Raw genomic sequence first — 20463 nt, 5'->3', positions numbered from 1 at the left:
CCCGCTCCGGCACAGCCAGACCTCGCCGCCGCCGCCAAGGAAGCCTAGGGTTTTTTCTTTTTTCATTAATAATGTAACGCGTGGACTCTCGTCGGCCTTTGTGTCTGATTTTTTAATGTTTAAATTATGCATGTTTGATGCACGCCGGCAAAAATGGGTCGAGTCAACGTTGGACGCATGCGTCGACCCAAACGTTGAAGCGGACGTTCGTGTCCGCATGACCGACCCAAACGAACAAAAAAGGACAAAATCACCGTCCATCTGGGTCGACCCGTTGGAGTTGCCCTTAGCAACTCCTACCCGGCTCATGTTTCAGTAGACCAAATCTGATCGTGCTGTCAAGGTCGGCGCGCACTCCATGAGTGTACACACACGCAGCAGTTGCTGATCCCGAAGTGAGCAAGAGAGGCTGGCGGCCAGACCAAAGGCAAAAGATGTGCGGGTTGTCAAGTGTGCGTGTGGCCAAATTTGACGGGTTTTGTCTCGACCGATCGGTTTGCGACGGAACGTACAGGAGCCACGAGCGTAGACAGTGACGTTGACACTCCGGCAGTCTGACAGTTCTAGCTAGGTTGCCGCTCTCGCTGCGTGGCAACAACCTCTTGAAGCTGAAACGAAAACTCCGGGGGAGGAAAAAATTCTCGAGATCGAAGGTCTGTATTTGTACGTACGGGCGTCCACACGTCTTCGTCTGCCGTTCGTCTTCGCTACCAACCTCTGCACCGTGCAATGTACTGTACATGGACGCTACCTGAAGCCGGGCAGTGGCAGTAAAGTTCCCCACGGACATGAGCAGCCTGCGGCGTACCGTGCATGCGCACGGGGCCTGGCAGGAAGAAACAGGGCGCATGCATTAAAGCAGCTCCCGTGCAACTCGCCGTTGCCAAGTCCGTCGTACGTACGCATGGGGTACCATCGTGAGCCCATGAGCAAGAGCAAGAGCACGAGCAGCTCCCCGGGCGCCACTGCTTCCCATTCAATCTTTACCCGACGCAGGCACATCGGTGACGCTCGGCTGCTAGGCTAGCAGCAAGCTGCGCTGGCTGGGCGTCAATGGCCACCGCACCGCACGGCGGAACGGTCGGTTATTTTTAGCCGGCCGCGTTTTCCTTCTCCGACAGACATGGGATGAATGCTAATGCTATAGATATGGCGGCACGTACGTGAGTACGTTCGTTTAGGCAGCTTCATTCACATGGCGGACACGCGGGGTCCCTCGTGAGGAGGGAGCATACCTCGCAACGGTTGGTTGGCCGGCGCGGCGTCCAAACCAGCTCCTCTTGTCTCTGCACCCCCTCCCCTCCTCCTCCTTTCCCTCCCCCCTCGCCTCGCCAAGGAGGGGAGGAGGAAGCTCGCCTAGCTACGTGAAGAAGAGGTCGGACACCTCGCCGGCGACCGGCCGTGCCGCCTCCCTCTCGCATTGGTGCCGCTAGAGCGAGCGAGCAAGAGAGCGGCTATTCTTCCCGGAGGTAAACCAACGAGCTAACCTACCGACGACCCTTCCTTCTCCGCTGTGAACTGGTGGCCTCATCTCTGTCTGATTTTGCCGCATTCGTTTTTCGTCGCGGCGCCGGCGCATGCATGCGTCCACCTTAAGTCTTGGTCCGTTGGTCGCCGTCAATGGCCAGGAAGCGTCCGGATTTCGCCCACACGCCCGTCCAAACATGGCAAGAAACAAAAGTTAGAAGCATCCATTCGGCACCGCCCGCAGGCGCGCCGCTTTCGGCACCTCCCCGAGCTCGTACGCACGCACCAAGCTCCACCGAGAGAAGCCGGGCCGCGCGTGGCCGACGTCGACCGCCCGGCGACCTCGCGTACGAGCATACGTACGCACCGGCCTCGCCTCGCCGGCGTCCGCCCGTGACCTCGCGCTTTTGGCTTTCGCGCGCGCGCGCGCGCTCTGTGTCCGTCTTGCCTAGAAATAGCTCGACACGGCACGGGCAATACGTGCGCGCGCGGTGACCACGCGCGAGCGCTAGCTACCGTACGCTCCTTGCTTCATGCAGCACGCTGATTTCTGGTGTGGCGTCCGTTCCAGGGAGGAGGAGATGGCGGGCGGGGAGGAGCAGCAGCAGGAGCGGATCCTGGTGTCGGTGCGGCTGCGGCCGGTGAACGCGCGGGAGGCGGAGCGCGGCGACGGCACGGAATGGGAGTGCGCCGGCCCAGCCACACTCAAGTTCCTCGGCACCATCCCCGAGCGCGCCATGTTCCCGGCCACCTACACCTACGGTAACACGAGCCCTCCTCCTTAACTCCATGCATCTCAATTCATCTGCCATGGCAATCGACAATGCTCATTTCTCAATCGACCCTACGTCAAATCTTGCAGACCGGGTGTTCAGCCCCGAGTGCAACACCAGGCAGGTGTACGAGGAAGGGGCCAAGGAGGTCGCCCTCTCCGTGCTCAGCGGCATCAACTGTACGTGCCAAACCATCCATCCATCCACCCAACCCGTCCGTCCAATGCTGTACAAATGTTTGATGCTTTCTGCCTGCTTGCTTTGCTCTGCAGCGAGCATTTTCGCCTACGGCCAGACGAGCAGCGGCAAGACGTACACCATGGTCGGCATCACGGAGCACAGCATGGCCGAAATCTACGCCTACATAGACCAGGTGCCGTTCCTTCGCTACCGTTGGTTTGCTTTCTCTGCGTGCATTGCTTAACCTGTGCTCTGTTCCGGGTCTTCCTTCGATTCAGCATCCCGACAGGGAGTTCATCCTCAAGTTCTCGGCCATGGAGATATACAACGAGGCCGTCAGGGACCTCCTCAGCTCCGACGCCGCCCCTCTCCGGCTCCTCGACGATCCGGAGGTGAACTAAAACTGTTTTCTGGTAGCTGAAAGCAATTCAAAAAAATTCTTTTCTACCAGAGTTCATCCTACTCATGGTTAGCGCAACTGTGCTTGAATTGTTCAAGCAGAAAGGAACTGTGGTGGAGAAACTCACCGAGGAGACTCTGAGGGACAAAGGACATCTCCTGGAGCTCCTTGCTGTGTGTGAAGGTGTGGAGTGGAATCCTTTTTATCTTTCACTGAATCGCCGTCGAAACTGGAAATAACATATGCGCAGGCGGCTCAACTGGTTCATTACTGCTTTTGCTCACTCATTTGCGTTGTGCCACAGCTCAAAGACAGATCGGGGAGACCGCCTTGAACGAAACGAGTTCTAGGTCTCACCAAATACTCAGACTGGTAGGTGCCCTTATGGCCTTATCGCACTGAACGATGATCGATAGTCATTCATGTTCTGCCTTGAACTGTTTGTGTTCTTAACCTCCCGTGTAAACTGCAGACGGTTGAGAGCTCCACGAAGCAGTTCCTGGGGAAAGGCAACTCCAGCACCCTTCAGGCTTGCGTGGTAGGAAGCGAACACCTTAATTTCTTCGTGTTTTAGATTCTTTTGACGATACTGCAGTTCCATGCATGGCCTCTGAGCTTCTTCTCCTTCTGCGCAGAACTTCGTTGATCTGGCAGGAAGTGAACGTGCATCACAGACAGCGGCGAGCGGTATGAGGCTGAAGGAGGGCAGTCATATCAATAAGAGTCTTCTTACACTGGGAAAGGTCATTCGCCAGCTCAGGTTTGTTGAATTTCAAGTCACACTTCTTGAAGTACAAGCCCAAGCTCTCTGACGAACTAGTTGGCTTCTGATGCAGCGGGGGAAGAAACGGCCATATCCCCTACAGAGACTCCAAGCTCACCCGCATATTGCAGTCGTCTTTGGGAGGCAATGCAAGGACAGCCATCATCTGCACGATGAGCCCGGCGCACTCCCACGTCGAGCAGTCCAGGAACACCCTCTTGTTTGCAAACTGTGCAAAAAATGTAGTCACCAATGCACAAGTAAATGTCGTAATGTCAGACAAGGCATTAGTGAAGCATCTTCAGAGAGAGCTTACGAGGTTGGAAAATGAGCTCAAGCTTCCAGGATCAGCCTCTTGCTCAACTCATGCTGAGGTTCTGAAGGAGAAGGATGAACAGATTAAAAAGGTTTGGTTAGTCTTAGCAAATCACCTTTTAATAATATTCACATTCATGGTAACTAGCTACATTCACAATAATCACCTTGTTTTAAAAATACATAATTTTATGGATTTCCAGCTGGAAGAACAGCTGAAGGAATTGATGGAGGAAAAAGACACGGTTCAATCAGAACTTCAGAATTTCCGCAAAGTTGCAAGTGATGACCATCTCAATTATCTTAAAGCAAGACTATGGGTACTTGCTCTCTCATGTATAACTGTCATTTTTCTCATCTAAAAGTTTTACTTGTGCCTGTAATACCAAACCGGGTAACCTACCTCTGACAGGATCCACATAGTCAATCTTCAGAATCCCTACCACGTAATATGTCAGAAGATGCACTTTCATGTTCAGATACTTATGACCTGGTCGATCAAGATCTATTAATAGATGCACAGCCAGGGCACTTTCCGCGTCGGCCCAGTAACCATGTTTTCGACAGCATAGATGAATGCCAAGAAAACTTAGTGGCCTACCCAGCTGTGCCAGATGTTCCTGAGGAGCACTGTAAGGAAGTACAATGCATTGAAACCAACGAGCTCAGAGAAAGGAGAAGCCAAGAATCCTTTCATGCACAGAAACCTGAAACGCCTGAAAAGGAGAGAAGACCTGAAACGCCTGAAAAAGAGAGAAGACTGATTATGGATCAAGCTGAAGATTGTCCTGATGAAGAGAAACGTGGTGAAAGCATCACAAAGACAGCAGAAAATGCCATCGAGCTATATGCATGCGATTCTGACCCGTCTTTTGAAATTGAAAAACCTAATGTTGACGAGGAACCATTGGCCCTGAGGAGGTGTGTGATAAGCTCCAGGGATACTGTACTAGCAAGGAGCAGCAGCTGCAAAGCAAGCTTCATGGTAATTCCAAACAGCTGGTTTGATGATTCAACAAGTATGAACATGACAACACCACCAAGTGAAAATTTCAAGTTTCCTCGGAGAAGGCCAGAACAGGTAAGGAGGAACCTCTTTCCTGAAAAAGTTGCCTCAGATGCCATCACCGACAACAGCACAGGTAACGCTGAAGAAGAAAGTGTTGCCAATGACACAAGCCGTGTAACTGAAGTGAAGCAGCAAACTGAGCAGAACGATGCATCCCAGCCACAGGAAAACCAGGTACAAGCTGGCACAGATTCGTCAACGAGCACCACCTTCGAGTCTCCTTCACGGTGGTCCTTTGATTTTCCAAAGAAGCAGCAAGAGATCATCGAGTTGTGGCATGAGTGTCATATCTCCATAGTGCACAGGACTTACTTCTTCCTCCTCTTCAATGGAGACCACACAGATCACATCTACATGGAGGTAGAGCACAGGCGACTGTCCTTCATCAAGAATTCTTTCATTGCTGATGGTGAGCCGAATGCTACTGTTGCATCAAGGTACTTATCATATGATGATAATGAACACAACTTCAGCTTATCTATAAAACCAATCACAATGAATTGCACACATTGATTCTTGTTACTACTGCAGTTTAAAGAGTCTTCGGAATGAGAGGGACATGTTGTACAGGCAGATGGTGAGGAAGCTCAGCCTCGCTGAAAAGGAGAGCCTCTACAGCAAGTGGGGGATCGAACGGAGCTCTAAGCAACGGAGGCTGCAGCTGTCGCGCCTCATCTGGACACAGACTGATATGGAACATGTGAGGGAGAGCGCTGAGCTCGTTTCGAAAATGGTCCAACATCTGGAGCGGGGACAGGCCATCAAGGAGATGTTTGGGTTGAGCTTCTCGCTGAATCTACGGTCTGGGAGATCTTTCAGCTGGGGTGGAGCCTAATCCTGATCTGTGAAACGAGTTGATAGACTTGATTACCATGACATGGAGGTAGACGGATACATAGCGCAGCAAGCTGCTCGTCGGGAAAGGAATTCACATCGGCTCCAGATTTGGTCCAGTACAAATGCTTTGCTGATTTATGCAGGTGACAGAATTTTCTGAGGGGGGCTTATGGAAGTCGAACCAACTGGACAAAGGGATGCATGCTAATGATTTTGCACTTAACCGTATGATGTATTTACCTGATCAGTGTATGCATCTATATTGTGCCAACAGAAGGACTGCACACTGGCTCGCAGTTTCGCTGTAATCATCGTAACTAATATGATCACTTCAAGCTTATAGCTTGTTTGTAAATGTATAGCCTACGATGGATGTTGCGAGGCGTACTTGACCACAAGATGGGTTGTGAATTGTGGCGGGTGGTGCACTTGGTTTGTCATTCCCTTTCCTTTTGTCAGCTGTACAGCTGGTGAGTGCAGACTAACTAGTTGGTGCTGTACTCTACCAAGATTTGCTGAAACCAAATTGGCAGTTTCTAGTGCATGTTCCTTGCATTGCTTTCACTCATAAATTTTCGACATCGACATTTTCCCTCCTCATTCCAGTACAAACTTAGTGGATACCATAGAAGGAGCGTATAATGCCAAACATGTAAAATGGTTTTAAGTTTATCAAAACTAAGATTCCAGGTCCTGTCATACGAATCGAGTTCAAAATCACATGTAAAAAAGGGAGGTGCTGCCACCAATCCCACCTCTTCACCCCCCTTATCCTAACCCATTGGAACTTGAAATTCAGGAAAAAGGGGGAAAAGGAGGTGAAATTAGAAGGCGCGAGCTCGTACTTTTCAGTTGGAGGAAGCTGAACTCATCAGCTTTCGAAACCTTCCACGAATCGTAAACATTCAACAAGAAAAGAAGTTCATAGCCCGAAATTAGGCGTAGGGTTCTAGGATTCCGGCAAACCTCAGGCTCCCGCGACGCGGTGTGTAGAACGCGCGGAGGTTTCTACGACGGCGCGGTGCGGCGGTTTTTTGGGCGGCGGAGCGGCCACACGGACGCCGGACGATTCGGGGACGGCATTCGGCGGCGCGGCGGGGGTTGTTTTCCCCTACGGCGCGGCATCCGATCGGAGCGGAAGCGGCCTTTTCATGTGGGCTTCTTTGCAGTTTCATTGGGCCTAGGAGAAATAGCTGGGCTTCCCTTAACTCCCTCGTGGGCCTTGGAACCCTTCCTCACACTTCGCCAGTTCTCACCTCTCCTCTTCCCTTCTCCTCTCGCGGACGGCTGATCCAGCGGCGGCGGCGGCGGCGGCGCTACGCTGCGGTAGGCATCGAGCTCGGCGGCGGCGGCGGCATCATGGCGCTGCGGATGGCGGCGGCCGCGTTCGTGCGGCGCCTGGTGCCGGCGCGCCCCCCGGCGCTCCTGGCGGAGGCGGAGGCCGTGACGTGCGGGCGCGGGGACAAGAAGACCAAGCGCGGGAAGCGGTTCAAGGGCTCCTACGGCAACTCGCGGCCGAAGCGGGACAAGAAGATCGAGCGCATCAAGGACCGCGTCGAGGTGCCCCGCTCCACCCCGTGGCCCCTCCCCTTCAAGCTCATCTGAGCTCAGGGACCACCCCCCCTCTTCGGTTCGTCGGGCTACCTAGGGTCTCACTTTATCCCCTATCGATTACTGCCACTCTCAGCTGCTTTACTTAGTTTGTTTCCCAAATTAGGCTGTGTGTACCATCGGATCGAATTGCCATGTTGCAACAATTTCGGACAGTGCAGTCGCTCTGGATGAAATGGATTGTTTTATGTGCCCTCTTGTCATCGTGTTATCTGGATGATGATTATAATAAATCATTGCAAATGAGATTCTATAGTTACGGATTTATACGGTTAACAATAGCTTTGATGTTCTTTTTGTGCGATTGTTGATGAGCACCCATTTCTTTGATTGTTTTTTATGCATGGAAAATACCCAAGTTTTGACTGCTTTAACTGAATCTTCACAAGTAAGTTTTGTTCTTATTATTGTCAATGTATCATACTATGTCATGGTTGAACTAGCATTTCTTTGCATTGATTGCTGTTCATGACTGGATGCCATTAGAGTAGAATTTGGGACTAGAATTCACAGCTTTATATTCTTCCTGCGCTCCTTATAGCTTACTGATGACTTAAAACTTATCGTGTATTGACTTTATGATGGCTGGATTTTGCAACATCAAAATTTTGCTGAATGTTGTTTGGACATTATTATGCTCGAACACAATAGCCTTATTTCTATTTGCAAGATGTTGACTGATTACTCTGATTTTCTTGTTGTGATGCTGAAGACGCATTCCTATTGCCATTAGTATCGCCATCTTGACTATTTGAAAACAGTAATAGCTGAAAACTATTTTATTGCATGTCCAGTTTTCATGTCATGGATTGAAGGTACAGTGTCGTTGGCAACTTGCCATTGACGTTATTGCTTTGACCATCCAAATTACTTGAATCACTCAGCCGTTATAGAGTTTTAAAATTGCATGCCTCGGTTGCATATATCTGCTTAAAGCTAAGCCACTGCTGTTATTGTTACAACATGAACAAATTATTCATAATGTTATGTGTTTTCTGCCATTGATTCTCTGGTTACATGTTTGGTGATCTTTGAATAATCAGTAGCCAGAACACATCTTAATGTCGCCCACAACGGTGTCCTTTTCTCTCCTTGTTTTATAATTCTGGTTTCTGATGTAAACTAGTGTTTCGCAGACATGAACACATTACAGTTCTCTATACGCAACAATTATTGGAAAATCTTATCCACATAAGGACATATCCGCAAGCATAATGCGGAACTGGCATAGATATACAAGTAGGTTACGAAGAGAGTTAATTGTCCTTTTCAATATCAATTCCAAATGTCAATGATAATAACATCCTTTTCTTGTCTCAAGTGGTAACACGATCAAGTTACTGCATGATATGGCTTTAAATTATTTTCCAAAGTTAAATTTGTGATATAAAATCTGTTTGGGGGTATATATACTTTGTTGTCTTTGTCACTAGGTCGCATAAACCTTAGCTGATTTTTTTGATTTAAATTGTCTGAGATATACATTTTGCCACCGGGTCAAATGGACCGTAGATCAGACTAATGCTCGATTGACAGCGAGAGCAGTTGGTATTATTATTTTGCGTCTGTTCTACCTTGGGGCAGTAGTCCACCTTTATATACTAAACTCTGGAAGAGAAGAACCTTAATACTGAACCAAGTTTCGAGCTGGAAGAGAAGAACCTTGATACTGAATCAAGTTTCGGGGACTTCCTGGTGACTTGATTGGTTCCCTTCTCCTAATTTTCACAGGATTATTCCCATCCAATGATATGAGACTGACCTGAAAAATGATAATCAACTAGTAATTTGGATTTCTTGAGAGTTGAATTCGATGCCGTAGCCATTTATGATGGTGCAGTGGCGATCAGGACGACGACGACAAATTGTCATGAGGGTGCTGGAGCCGTCTGGACGTTTGTTGATGATGGTATGGGCACTTGTGCAGTTTTATTCGTAATAAAGTTTGCTATTTATACTGTACAGAAAGCATAATTTCTATATACATGTCGATCCCTTACATACTTCTTTGTAAGTTTCGGTACTTCCTATTGCTGGATGTGGTGCTTCTTTTGTTTCCCTTTGGGCTTTGGCATGCATGCGGCCGCTCCATCTCCATGCCCCCTCTGCTTTTGGTCCGCTCAAGTTGCAGTCAGGTGATGGATCGTGGATCAGTGAGCAGTGCCTGACCACGACAAGTGAGCGACCACACAGATTTGGTGCGAGCGGCCAGGTTCTCCGTTCCTCCTTCCGTTAACCGTCTCCAGCACCATTTCTCGGAGCGACGGGCTAGCAACCCGTGCGATGCTTGGACAGGCAGGCTGACAGTAACACGCCGGCTGACGCTCGAGCTCGACCCTTCAATACTACTGGAGTGCTGTAATCCGAGGTGAAGGTATCATCTTCATCAGTCACCCGAGAGTGCCTGCCTGCTCCGTGATACAGTACTGTCGTCTGGAGGTCTCTGAGAGCTCCGTTGATCTTGATCCCGATGTCCTGGTCGACCCTGTAGGTACCTCTGGCTGGGTGATGTGAGCCCGTGCTGGCTGGGTGGCTCTGTTGATGCTTCATTCCGGAGCTTGTCCTGGTCGGATAAACCACCCCCGCTCCTGGGTCCTGTCTGGTAGGATCGATCAGGACGAGTAACAGTGTCGCTGCTGCTCTCTCACCATCGACGAGCCCGGTGTCTCCAATAAAATTGGAAAATCAGACCATGTTTTACCGAGAGCTTAGCAAAACGACGACGCTGATCGCAACCCCACGCACGGTGGTGTCCACTCTCCAGAGCCTCCGCCGGTGGTGGGCGCCACGGCACGAGCGTCGCCGGAGGGCGGTACATGCGGTGGCGGTGGCGGTGGCGGTGGCGTGACCTCGCACGCAACTGCAGACGACACTGTTCACAGATCCCTCGGCCCGGCGAGATATATATACTCGTAAGATAAGCAGCAGGCAGGCAGGCAGGCACTGTAGCTGCGGCATGGCGCGGCGTGCGTGCGTGCCCGGTCGGCCGGCCAACGGCGGGTGGCGGATGGCGATGGCCAATAGGGGGGAGAAAGGTGGCGGGCTGGATCTCTTCACCGGACTCAGACCTGGATGGATAAACCTAAAAGAGGGGAGGATTAAAAGGCCAGCGAGAGGCCGCCAAATCCAGACACTGCTGGACCCCGTGCGGATTCCGGCCGCACTCCGTGGCGCTGGCCGCCTCCTCGCCTCTCGTTCTGTCCATCGTTCGTTCCCCTCCCGTGCCGTTGCCGTTGCCGCTGCCAGGGGACGACGGATCCGTCGGTGTACCGCGCGCGTACACGTACTACCTAATCTGGCCCCTGTCCAACAGTTCGCGCGACGTCGACGCATGATCGCGTACAGTCGTCGTGTTTCTCCTCTCATGAAAAAGCTTTTCGAGATTCGGTCCAGTCGGAAGATGGAAAAAAGGGCTTGGATCCGGTTCCTGCCTATCCCAGCACACCACCCGTTCCTTGTCTCACTTTCACCTCGGCGAAAGAAGAAGAAAAAAACTGCTTCTGCTGTTTGCTCCAGATCAGACTGCAGATCTTCAGGTTCAAGCTAATTGATAGAGGTGAGAGGGGGTGGCACTCCAGTCCAACACACCATCTTTTAGCATGATATTTCACGCAGCGGTCGTGAGAAGGAAGGGCAAGAACTTATCCGCCGGTCAACGATGATAAGCATGCTCGGAAGTAACTTGGCGAGACACGGAAACCCGGAGGGGTACGTGTGCTGTGCCGTGCTGTGCTGTGCTGTGAGAGGGAACGGATAAGTGACGAGACAGTAACCGGAAAGGAATCAGGACGAGCAAGGAGGGGAACAGCCGGATGGTTGGAGTGGAGTTAGTTTAGTTTTAGTTCTCAATCGGATCGGGTCAGTGGGTGGACCTTGAAAGCGTCTGTCAAACTTTGCTGCGGTGCGATCACACGCACCCAAACAGAACTCGCCAGCGGCGCCGGGAAAGCGGAAGGGCGGGGACACCTGGATTGCATGTGCGAGGCCGTGGGAGTCCTCTTACAAAACTGATGATGAAACCGTGGAAAGTGTCACCTTTTCTCCGTCGCGTCTATCCGCTCCATATTATATATATATATATATATGTTCTCCCCGTTCAGTACGTCAACCGGACGTACTGTCGTGTGTAGTACAGCACGTACAAGGTCGCATGCTGCACGTTGCATGAGTACCCCCTCCATTCCACATGTGAAACGGAGGAAGTACATTAGCGAGGGAACTACAGATGTAGAAAATACGATTAAAGCATTTCTAACCCATCACCAATAATTTACAGGAGAATACATCCGAGTATTCATTAAAGGAGCATACTAAAACAAAGCCATTTCTAACCAATCCTTAATACTTTTATAACTCCCTAAAAAAACACAAATGCGGTGGAAATTTGATTCAAACTATTACGTCGAACCTGATTCGAAATATTTCACGTATCTTGAACAAAGTTTAGACTAGTTTGTATAGAAATTTACTAAAACTACTTGCTAACCCCTCTCTTTCTAGACCCTCTCCTTGTTTGATTCGATAAGAGACCGTCATCGTCGGAGTCGAAGTTGTTGCAGCAAAGGTCAATGACCTTTTTTGCCCCGACCACATACTGCCTGCACAACAGACGCTCTACCTCAATGTCCTTTGGGTATCAAGGGCGGAGCTCCGCCATGTATGCCTCGCCGACTTACTCTACCTCGAGAAGCTCGCGTGCCTTCCAGTCTTCTCGCATCTTCCATGCGATGGCCATTTGCGGGTCAACAAGCACCAACTGCGGCAGGGAGCCCGGAAAGTTTAGTCACACGTTGGCGATGTGGAGGTGGACCGACATAATTTCATATTCACGTGTTGCATGCACCACAGAGGGGAAGGAGCCGATCCAAAATCCGCTCGTGGGTGTCGCGGTCGGTGATCTCCACGACCCACGTCCCCCATCGGTGTTGTTGCACGTCGAGGCATTTTGGCTGTGGCTGGAGGTCGGGGATGCACCGACGCGGGAGTAGGATGCCACCACGGCTACGTACGGCGCGCGATGGCATGGATCCGCGCTGGGGATGGATGACGGGGAGCGACATCACTTGGACTCCGACCAACATCGTCGTCAGAGCAATGCTGGACTGGATGGCGTGAGGGTGGCTGGCTGGCGTGGCTTGGACGACGGTGTAGTGAAAGAGAGAGAGAAGTGCGTACGAGGGATTGTTTCTCCGTGATGGCGCGGACGAATATATATTTAAGAGCAGGACATTATGGAGTAAGAGAAAATCTCCTCTACATCTTTTACGAGTTTGGCTAGGTGCCACATAGAGAAGAATAACATAATTTATCCTCTGCCAACATATGGGGATCAGTCACACATGCTCTTAGCGCCGTTTCGCAGCTGGAAGTTTATGTCGATGAATCACACAATTTCAGTGTGAAAGTGTACCATACCATGATCATTTCAAACAATAATATACCATATTGAGGCAAAAAGAGGCCGATTTCACTGTTTTAACTCTTTTGCTTTAGTTTAGCCTGATCTGGCCTTATTGTAAAAAAAGTTGGATCTGATTCTTTTCCTACCGAAACTCGGGCTGACGGTAGGCTAGAACTGGCTACTGTCGTTGTTTGGTCAACGTAAACAGCGCCGTATGACCTTGTTGACATGGATAAGTGGCTACCACCACACAGTGACGAGCTACATATAGGAACCTTGGCGGGCCAAATTAAAGGAAAATCCAACTATCTTATTCTGATGTTCCATTTACTCTTATATCCTAATGTATTTTTATTAAATCTGGACGGGCCATAACACAGTTTGGCTTGACCATAGCTCCTCCACAGGGAGAGGCGGTAGGGTGTCATTTCCTATCGACAAGTGGATGACAGTAGAATGTTCAAACGGTTAATTCTACCAGGTGTAATTAACTGCTGAACACAGGGAATTAACTAACTGCCTGAACATTGACCCCTCAAAAAAACAAAAACAAAAACTAACTGCCTGAACATCCAAATAGTGAATTTTGCCGCAAAGATATCGGGGGCAAGATTTGACGGAATGGAACCGGCAGTACCCCGAGTCACCGGCGCTTGGCACGGCGCGTACGTTGTCGTGCTCCGGTGTCGATACCGCGCGCGCGTTCTCCGTTCTCAACATGTACGGTACACGGGCCGCACAGACGGAACCGGCAGCAGCGGGCGGGACGCCGAGCGAGATCCCCACGGCACGGTGCACGGCGGGACACGCCGTCGTGCGTACAGTACCACGCCCAGCCCCAGCCCCAGCCGTCGCCGTGCCACTGCTCCCGAGGCCGTGGCGGCAGCGTAGCGTAGCCCGTCACGGCGACGCGACGTCACCGCCGATCCGACACGTCCCGCCACCGCGCGATTCCCCGAGCCTCAACCAACCAACCAACCAGCCAGCACGCACGCAACTCAAGAAACCGCGACGCGCCCGGGAGCACCATACCAGCCGTGCGCGCTCCGCTCGACGCTGTGCGTGCAGCGTACGTGGCCGCCAGCTTATGCCACCGGAACCGGAAGGAAGCCAGGGAGGGATCAGGAGAAGCAGCTCGGCCTAAGCCCGGGCCTAAGCTAAGCTGGCTAGGTGCGCTCCCAAGTCTTTGCCCCGCGACAGCGACGCCGGCCGGGGCTCCATCCATCGCCTAGCTGCACCTACAGCTACAGCTATAGAGAGAGGAGAGGGGAGGGGAGGAGAGGAGACGGGAGACCCGGCTACGCATGCACGCCACCGCGCTCCATTGGCCGCCCCGTTGCCATCACCGCGCCCATCGCTCCATCCCCCGATTAAACTACTCCATATCGCTAGTAAGCAGAAGCAGAATCGATCCATCACACCAAGCTAGCTAGCCTCCTAGCTCGCTCGCTCGCCCGCACACCCGCGATCCATTCTGCTTCTTCCCCTTCCTTCCCACTCCGGATCAGGTGCATGACCACCGGCGAGACCTAGCTAGGTAGGTAGGGAGGGAGGGAGGGATGGAGCAGGGGGAGGAGGACGGGGACTGGATGATGGAGCCGGCGTCGGGGAAGAAGGGCGGGGTGATGATCGACAGGAAGAAGCGCTTCAGCGAGGAGCAGATCAAGTCGCTAGAGTCCATGTTCGCCACGCAGACCAAGCTGGAGCCCCGCCAGAAGCTGCAGCTGGCCCGGGAGCTCGGCCTGCAGCCGCGCCAGGTCGCCATCTGGTTCCAGAACAAGCGCGCGCGCTGGAAGTCCAAGCAGCTCGAGCGCCAGTACGCCGCGCTTCGGGACGACTACGACGCCCTCCTCTCCAGCTACGACCAGCTCAAGAAGGACAAGCAAGCGCTCGTCAACCAGGTATATACTCCTATGTCTGTCTGTCTGTGCTACGTACCGTGTGTTTCTCCGTGCTCTCCGCTCGGTGGCGTGGAGCTCGTGGTGCCTCTGGCTAATGCATGGTCGACGGGTTTCTTGCCTTGCGTGTCCGTGCAGCTGGAGAAGCTAGCAGAGATGCTGCGGGAGCCGGGCGGGGCCAAGTGCGGAGATAATGCCGGCGCTGCTGACAGGGACGACGTGCGCCTGGCCGTGGCCGGCATGAGCATGAAGGACGAGTTCGCGGACGCTGCCGGGGCCAGCAAGCTCTACTCGGCGTCTGCCGAGGGCTGCGGCGGCAGCGGCAAGCTCTCCCTCTTCGGCGAGGACGATGACGACGCGGGCCTCTTCCTCCGGCCCTCGCTGCAGCTGCCAACCGCGCACGACGGCGGCTTCACGGCGTCGGGGCCGGCCGAGTACCAGCAGCAGTCGCCGTCGTCGTTCCCGTTCCACTCGAGCTGGCCGTCGTCCGCGACGGAGCAGACCTGCAGCAGCTCCCAATGGTGGGAATTCGAGTCCCCGAGCGAGTAAGTAGAGCCATCGGTCAAGCACCATGCAAGGAATCGCCGACGTGATCGACCATGCAACAGATCAGTGTTCCTAACACAGAGCACTATACTGCCGATCGAATCCGTGGAGAAGACGACGGCGCGATCGATCATATGCAACCGAAGATGGTGGTGTCAAGTGTGTACATAGCTCGAAACCCAGGTCTGTCCAGTCCAGTACGTCCAGGCAGCCTCTTCCTTCTCAATCAGCAGTCAGCACGCCATTTTTCTTCACCCTCTTCCTCTTTAAGAATCACTTGCTCTTGTCAATTACCTGCCACACCGTGTAATCCACAGGGAAACTAGTCACAAAACCAAATTATAGAGACCGATCTTCAGATGCAAGTGCATGCAACTATTTAGCTAGCTAGTAGTAATACGCATCCATGCATGGCTGTTCATCATGTGGCCGCCACTTAATAAGCTTTCTCTCTTCTCTTTGATGTGATCAATTGGTTCCTTGGAATGCAACACAATGATTGCGAGATCATGGCTGACTGGAATAGCTAGCTAGATTGAGGAGAAGCATGTGGGGGAAAGCTAGGGAGGTCCGGTCCAGGCTGCTGGATCAAGATTCCTTCACGAGCAGGAGAGGAGAAGGGGAATCGAACAACACACTCATCACTAGCCAGTGACCAGTACAGCACTGCGGTACGGGACAGTACAGGCCAGGGTGGCACAGATCACAGAACGTGCATCCGGCCATTGTTAATTTCAAACCAAATGCATGGCAAGAGGCGCGTCGTTTAGGTCAGCCAGAAAATATATGGAAAGGGATATGGCCTAGCAGTGTATTCTTGGGTTTATCCCTAGCTAGTCACATGTTTTTCTTTAGGGAGACGTATATTATTATAGAAAACCCTAGTAAGAAAAATAAATTAGCTTCCAGTCCTTCAGAGTCCTCCACATCCCCCCCCCCCCCCCCCTTGATGCCAGTAAAGTTCCCCACCAACGTCGTCAAAACAAAAAATTGTATCCACACATGCAGTTAGGAAGTCACCGGTTCGTGTGGATGTGTCGGGGCATTGTTCCCGAAGGATCCACGATTCGAGGAAGAAGATGTTGTGTCGATCACATCCAAACATAGTTGGCGCTTTTGCTGCCACAAAACCACCGGCCCGACGACGATACAATCAGCTCCCAATTTCACAGAGAGAAAGGCAAAACCACCCACCAAACTCCTCGCTTAAACCGACGGTGCACACATTGTCGAAGCCTGAGAAGAAGGCATAGCAGCCCTTATTGGGCATGGCTACCACCATCACTTGAAACCTAAAGTGACGGACATATAAGACCAGTTTCACCTGATCTCATCGGTGGATCCAACGGTGCAAACACCACCAGAGCCAGAGAAGAACTTGTAGGAACCATTACCGAACACCACCGCCACCACCGTCGGGAGGGCCGAACCAGCGTAGGGAATAGTTTTACGATCAAATAGATGTTCAACAAGTTCTTGGAAGAGATGAAATTTCTGAAACATCAGAGGTAAATTCAACTAAACTTGTTGAAATCATTTATAAAACGGCAAAAGTACTTTTGACTACCAACAAAAATAGGCCCAAGGCCCCATACATCAGAAAAAACGAGCTCTAAAGGAGCTTGAGAAACACTTGTTGAACGAGGATATGGTAATTGATGGCTTTTAGCCATGTGACAAGCATCACAAACTAGATGATGACCAGTTTTATTTGACACGGGAAGGCTGTTGTTGCGAAGAATTTGCTACACCACGTGGAGCGATAGATGACCTAGGCGCCTATGCGACCTAGAGGTAGATGGCTTGATTACTCGGAGGATTTGTCGTCCAAGAACAACCGGTTGGTTAGCAATGAGGTAAAATCCATCTTTATCCACACCGTGAAGGATCGTTCCCATTGTGTCCTGATCATGAACAGAAAAGAACTTCGGGTAAACAACAAGATATGCACCATTATCTTTAGTGAGTTGGTGACCATAAAGAAGACTTTTGGCGGTATTTGGAACATGAAGAATATTATTCAACTTGAAAGATTTACGTGAAGTAGAAAGAAGTAAATGACCAACATGTTGAATTTCCATACCTTGAGCAACAATAGTGTGGATTTGTTCCGGCCCGGTATAGCTATCACGAACTGCAAGTTTCTCCAACTCGCCGGTCACGTGATCAGTAGTTCCGGTGTCAAGATACCAGTTGTTGTCAACATCGTAGGACGCACTGGCGATATTGGCAGATTTTCGGCCGCCACCACCGCGCCCATCACCACCACCACCTTGGCACTTGGGAGGAGGGTTGAAGGTTTTTCCAAAGTGCTTGAAACAGGGCATGGCACATGACCTTCCTTCTTGCAAATTTGGCATGTCACGTCGCCCCCTTCTCCTGAAGATGACGAGACATCCTAGTTGTTCCTGTCGGGATTGTTGTTGTTGGAGAAGTGGGAGCCACCATCACCATCGAAGATCCCACCAGAGGAGCGGCCAGAGTTGATGCCCCCCTGGAGGCGAGGTTGATGGAGTAGCCACCGCTGCCGATGCCGTTCTGCGCCTCAAGGCATGCCTTCATCGATTGCAACGGAGATTAGAGCTCAATGAGGCCAATATCCATCCGAGTCGTGGTGCGAGTGGAGAGAGCCGCGACAATTGTAATCCGAGTCCACCCCTTGGAGGACATAGGCGACGAGGTCATCATCGTCGATGGGTTTCCCTGCCGCCACCATCTTGTCGGGTACTCCCTTCATCTTGGTGAAGTAAGTGGTGACATAGGAGTCCCCTTTTCGGGTGCTGCCAAGTTGCCCACGGAGCTGGATATGGCGAGCACGAGACTGTGATCCGAACAGCTGCAGGAGTGTCGTCCAAACTCCAGCTGTAGAGGTGAGAGTATGGACCTAAAGAATAACCTCAAGAGAGAGAGATAGATAGAGAGAGAGAGAGAGATGTATGCAGGAAAATAAGGACATGTTGGTCATGTGTATACCAGAAGACATGATCAGGGTTTAGAGTATGTAAGCTCCTTCTTCCCTGAAACTTTTTTCTCTGAGATAAGAACAACGTGCGGCTCGACTATGGTTCCATCTAGGTACCCCATCAGATTGAGCCTTCCAAATCAAAAAATTATCCCTAGATAGATTTTCTGAGATGGTATGACCTAAAGCTGTGAGGGAGGAAGCCATGGCAGATGTAGAGGAAGAAGATGACATAGATGTATAGGAAGAGATAGAAGGTTGGAAGCATGCCGCTAGGCAGCGATGCGAGCATGTTATATGTGCACAAGGCCAAGAAGATTATTTAGAGGAGGTTGCAGGAGGTTGGGATCGATCTCATCTATCTACATGATAGGCACAACGAGAAAGAGATCGATCCTACCAGTCGGCCAAACCATCCAACAGAAACACACGCACACCTACGAACTCGTGATACACACGATTTATACATACACCATGTATATACATAGACAATACAATGTCTAATGTCTGACATACTGAACGATCTACGATGATGTTAACTGCAAGTCTCACCGATATGTAGGCCCCTTTCATACATTTCTACCGGCGAAGCCGGTGAAGGAGAAGGAGGTCGATGATCTATCGACGGGGGAGGGGTGACGACGTGGAAACTCTAGATTCCCTACGAGGTGTGAGAGATAGAGGTGGCTTAGTCATGTATGGTCTTTGACTACATTTTTCTAACTACTACTTCCTCTGTATGAAAGCATGTATTGTGAGCTAATATTACGACATCTATTTTGGTACGGAGGAAATACAAAGGATTAAAAATAGTGTAGTTAATTTTTAGAATGCAATAACCAACAAATGTCTTGGTGCTCCTAGCGAACGCCCTCACGGCCGTCGGATTGAGGTCAGACGCATGTCAATTCTAAATAATTATATTGCACGACAGACAATTCTTTCTTACATTATGGCAATTTTCACTTCGCTTAAATGACAAATCCTTTACAAACAGCATGTCAAGCTCATTCTGTTTTGGCATGGTAATTTTTACGTTCTCTGGCAAAAGGAATCTGACATCAGATTTTTAACATTACCGCAACTTTTTACATGTTTATCTAATTGTTTCTCGGCGTTTGTTTATTCAAGAAAAAGGTTCTTACCAGCAGCTCCGTACATCAGGAAGACGACGTCGGCGAATAAAGTCGATAGAGGACGCAGGGAAATGAAACTACCCACTTGCTATTATATCCTTCGATTATCCGAGGTAGAAGTGACCGGGTAAATTCCCATCTTGAGAGCAACGCTACGTGGTAACAATTCCATTTTGGTCGACAGCAGGCATCGACGAACCGCCTTGGTTCCTCCCAGTCGAAAAGCCACTTTGATTATATGAGTAACACATCATTCCAACGTTATCACTGACAGTAAAAAGTTCTTCCTTTTTTGAACTGCAGTAACAGAAGAAGTTACCCGCGGTAACTAATCCTGTTTGGGACCGCTCTGCTTCATTAAAAACAGCCCCGTTCCACCAAATCCACTATAGGGCAGTTTCATATAGAAGTTGTAGCTCTTTTAAAGAGAATGTTTGGCTTTTATCCAGCTTCAACTTCACGAATGGAAAATTTGATGGAAAGGATCTATTTGATTGGATGAGAGGGAAGAAACGAAGGGGTATCACTTACGGGTGGCAGTGATGGGTAATTTCGCTTCAACTCCAGCTTCTATAATTTTATGGAGCACCTCCTGGAGAGCTTTATAAAAAACAGGAAGTTGGACCCCAGATTCTAGTTTTTTTGTGAAGCTGTATATCGTGAAGCTATCCCGTTTGGCTTATGTTTTTTAAAGCGGAGCTGAATTTTTTGGAACAGAGGAGTCCCAAACAGGGCCACTAGTAGTACCACTACGTGCGCACGTACGTGCTCGCTGTTTGCTTGGACGCTCACGTAACCCAGCCATCAAGCTGGGTTGGGTTTTTCTTTTGTGGCGACGTATAGACGGAATCCCTCTCTTTCGTCCTCGGACTGTTGCGTGGGCCTCCCGGACAAAAGAAAGACTGTTGCTGCACAATGACATGCCACTGTGCGACGATTAGGAAGCTGGTGGAATCATAGAATACCGATGCCAGGGTTATTTGGGTCCATGCCTGACACCTAGTTTAAGAGCTCAGGCTTTGCCGTACTAAACCGCTGTCTGGTTTGACGCCAGCTGCAACAATATAATCCGTCAAAGGTTCTCGCTTGCATCAAAGGTTTTGGC

The 20463-nt window shown here is 50.6% G+C and overlaps 3 protein-coding genes across 4 annotated transcripts; all 3 read left to right on the top strand.

Annotated features, from left to right (window-relative positions):
* The first annotated feature begins 1178 nt into the window (after positions 1-1178).
* LOC123400045 (kinesin-like protein KIN-7J) lies at positions 1179-6159 on the top strand. Of its 2 annotated transcripts, XM_045094441.1 has the most exons (13): positions 1179-1469; positions 2039-2229; positions 2330-2419; positions 2513-2613; positions 2699-2812; positions 2922-3003; positions 3125-3192; positions 3293-3358; positions 3456-3580; positions 3657-3990; positions 4102-4218; positions 4311-5404; positions 5499-6159. In XM_045094441.1, exons 2-13 carry the CDS (start codon positions 2049-2051, stop codon positions 5800-5802), a joined length of 2676 nt encoding a protein of 891 aa, XP_044950376.1. In that variant the 5' UTR covers positions 1179-1469; positions 2039-2048; the 3' UTR covers positions 5803-6159. The 2 variants fall into 2 exon arrangements, with proteins under 2 accessions (XP_044950376.1, XP_044950375.1); XM_045094440.1 differs by lacking the exon at positions 1179-1469 and having other exon boundaries at positions 1919-2229.
* An 846-nt stretch (positions 6160-7005) lies between these two features.
* Positions 7006-7670, top strand: LOC123400044 (30S ribosomal protein S31, mitochondrial). The gene has a single exon (XM_045094439.1). The coding sequence runs from the start codon at positions 7164-7166 to the stop codon at positions 7407-7409; it is 246 nt and encodes an 81-aa protein (XP_044950374.1). The 5' UTR covers positions 7006-7163; the 3' UTR covers positions 7410-7670.
* A 6405-nt stretch (positions 7671-14075) lies between these two features.
* LOC123400042 (homeobox-leucine zipper protein HOX6-like) lies at positions 14076-15625 on the top strand. Its single transcript, XM_045094438.1, has 2 exons — positions 14076-14717; positions 14853-15625. The coding sequence occupies exons 1-2, from the start codon at positions 14376-14378 to the stop codon at positions 15261-15263; spliced, it is 753 nt and encodes a 250-aa protein (XP_044950373.1). The 5' UTR covers positions 14076-14375; the 3' UTR covers positions 15264-15625.
* The last annotated feature ends 4838 nt before the right edge of the window (positions 15626-20463 follow it).

Source organism: Hordeum vulgare, chromosome 5H (assembly GCF_904849725.1).
Source record: "Hordeum vulgare subsp. vulgare chromosome 5H, MorexV3_pseudomolecules_assembly, whole genome shotgun sequence".
NCBI lineage: Eukaryota > Viridiplantae > Streptophyta > Magnoliopsida > Poales > Poaceae > Hordeum > Hordeum vulgare.
Note: the sequence above shows the minus strand (reverse complement) of the source record. Positions and strands in the feature narration are given on the sequence as shown.

Excerpts from the sequence above, each read along its gene's own strand:
- LOC123400045 (XM_045094440.1), top strand. The coding sequence starts at position 2,001 with ATGCAGCACGCTGATTTCTGGTGTGGCGTCCGTTCCAGGGAGGAGGAG. Across the intron at positions 3,193-3,292 it reads CTCACCAAATACTCAGACTG|ACGGTTGAGAGCTCCACGAA; the intron begins GTAGGTGCCCTT and ends TGTAAACTGCAG. Across the intron at positions 3,359-3,455 it reads GCACCCTTCAGGCTTGCGTG|AACTTCGTTGATCTGGCAGG; the intron begins GTAGGAAGCGAA and ends CCTTCTGCGCAG.
- LOC123400044 (XM_045094439.1), top strand. The coding sequence starts at position 7,164 with ATGGCGCTGCGGATGGCGGCGGCCGCGTTCGTGCGGCGCCTGGTGCCG.
- LOC123400042 (XM_045094438.1), top strand. The coding sequence starts at position 14,376 with ATGGAGCAGGGGGAGGAGGACGGGGACTGGATGATGGAGCCGGCGTCG. Across the intron at positions 14,718-14,852 it reads AGCAAGCGCTCGTCAACCAG|CTGGAGAAGCTAGCAGAGAT; the intron begins GTATATACTCCT and ends GTGTCCGTGCAG.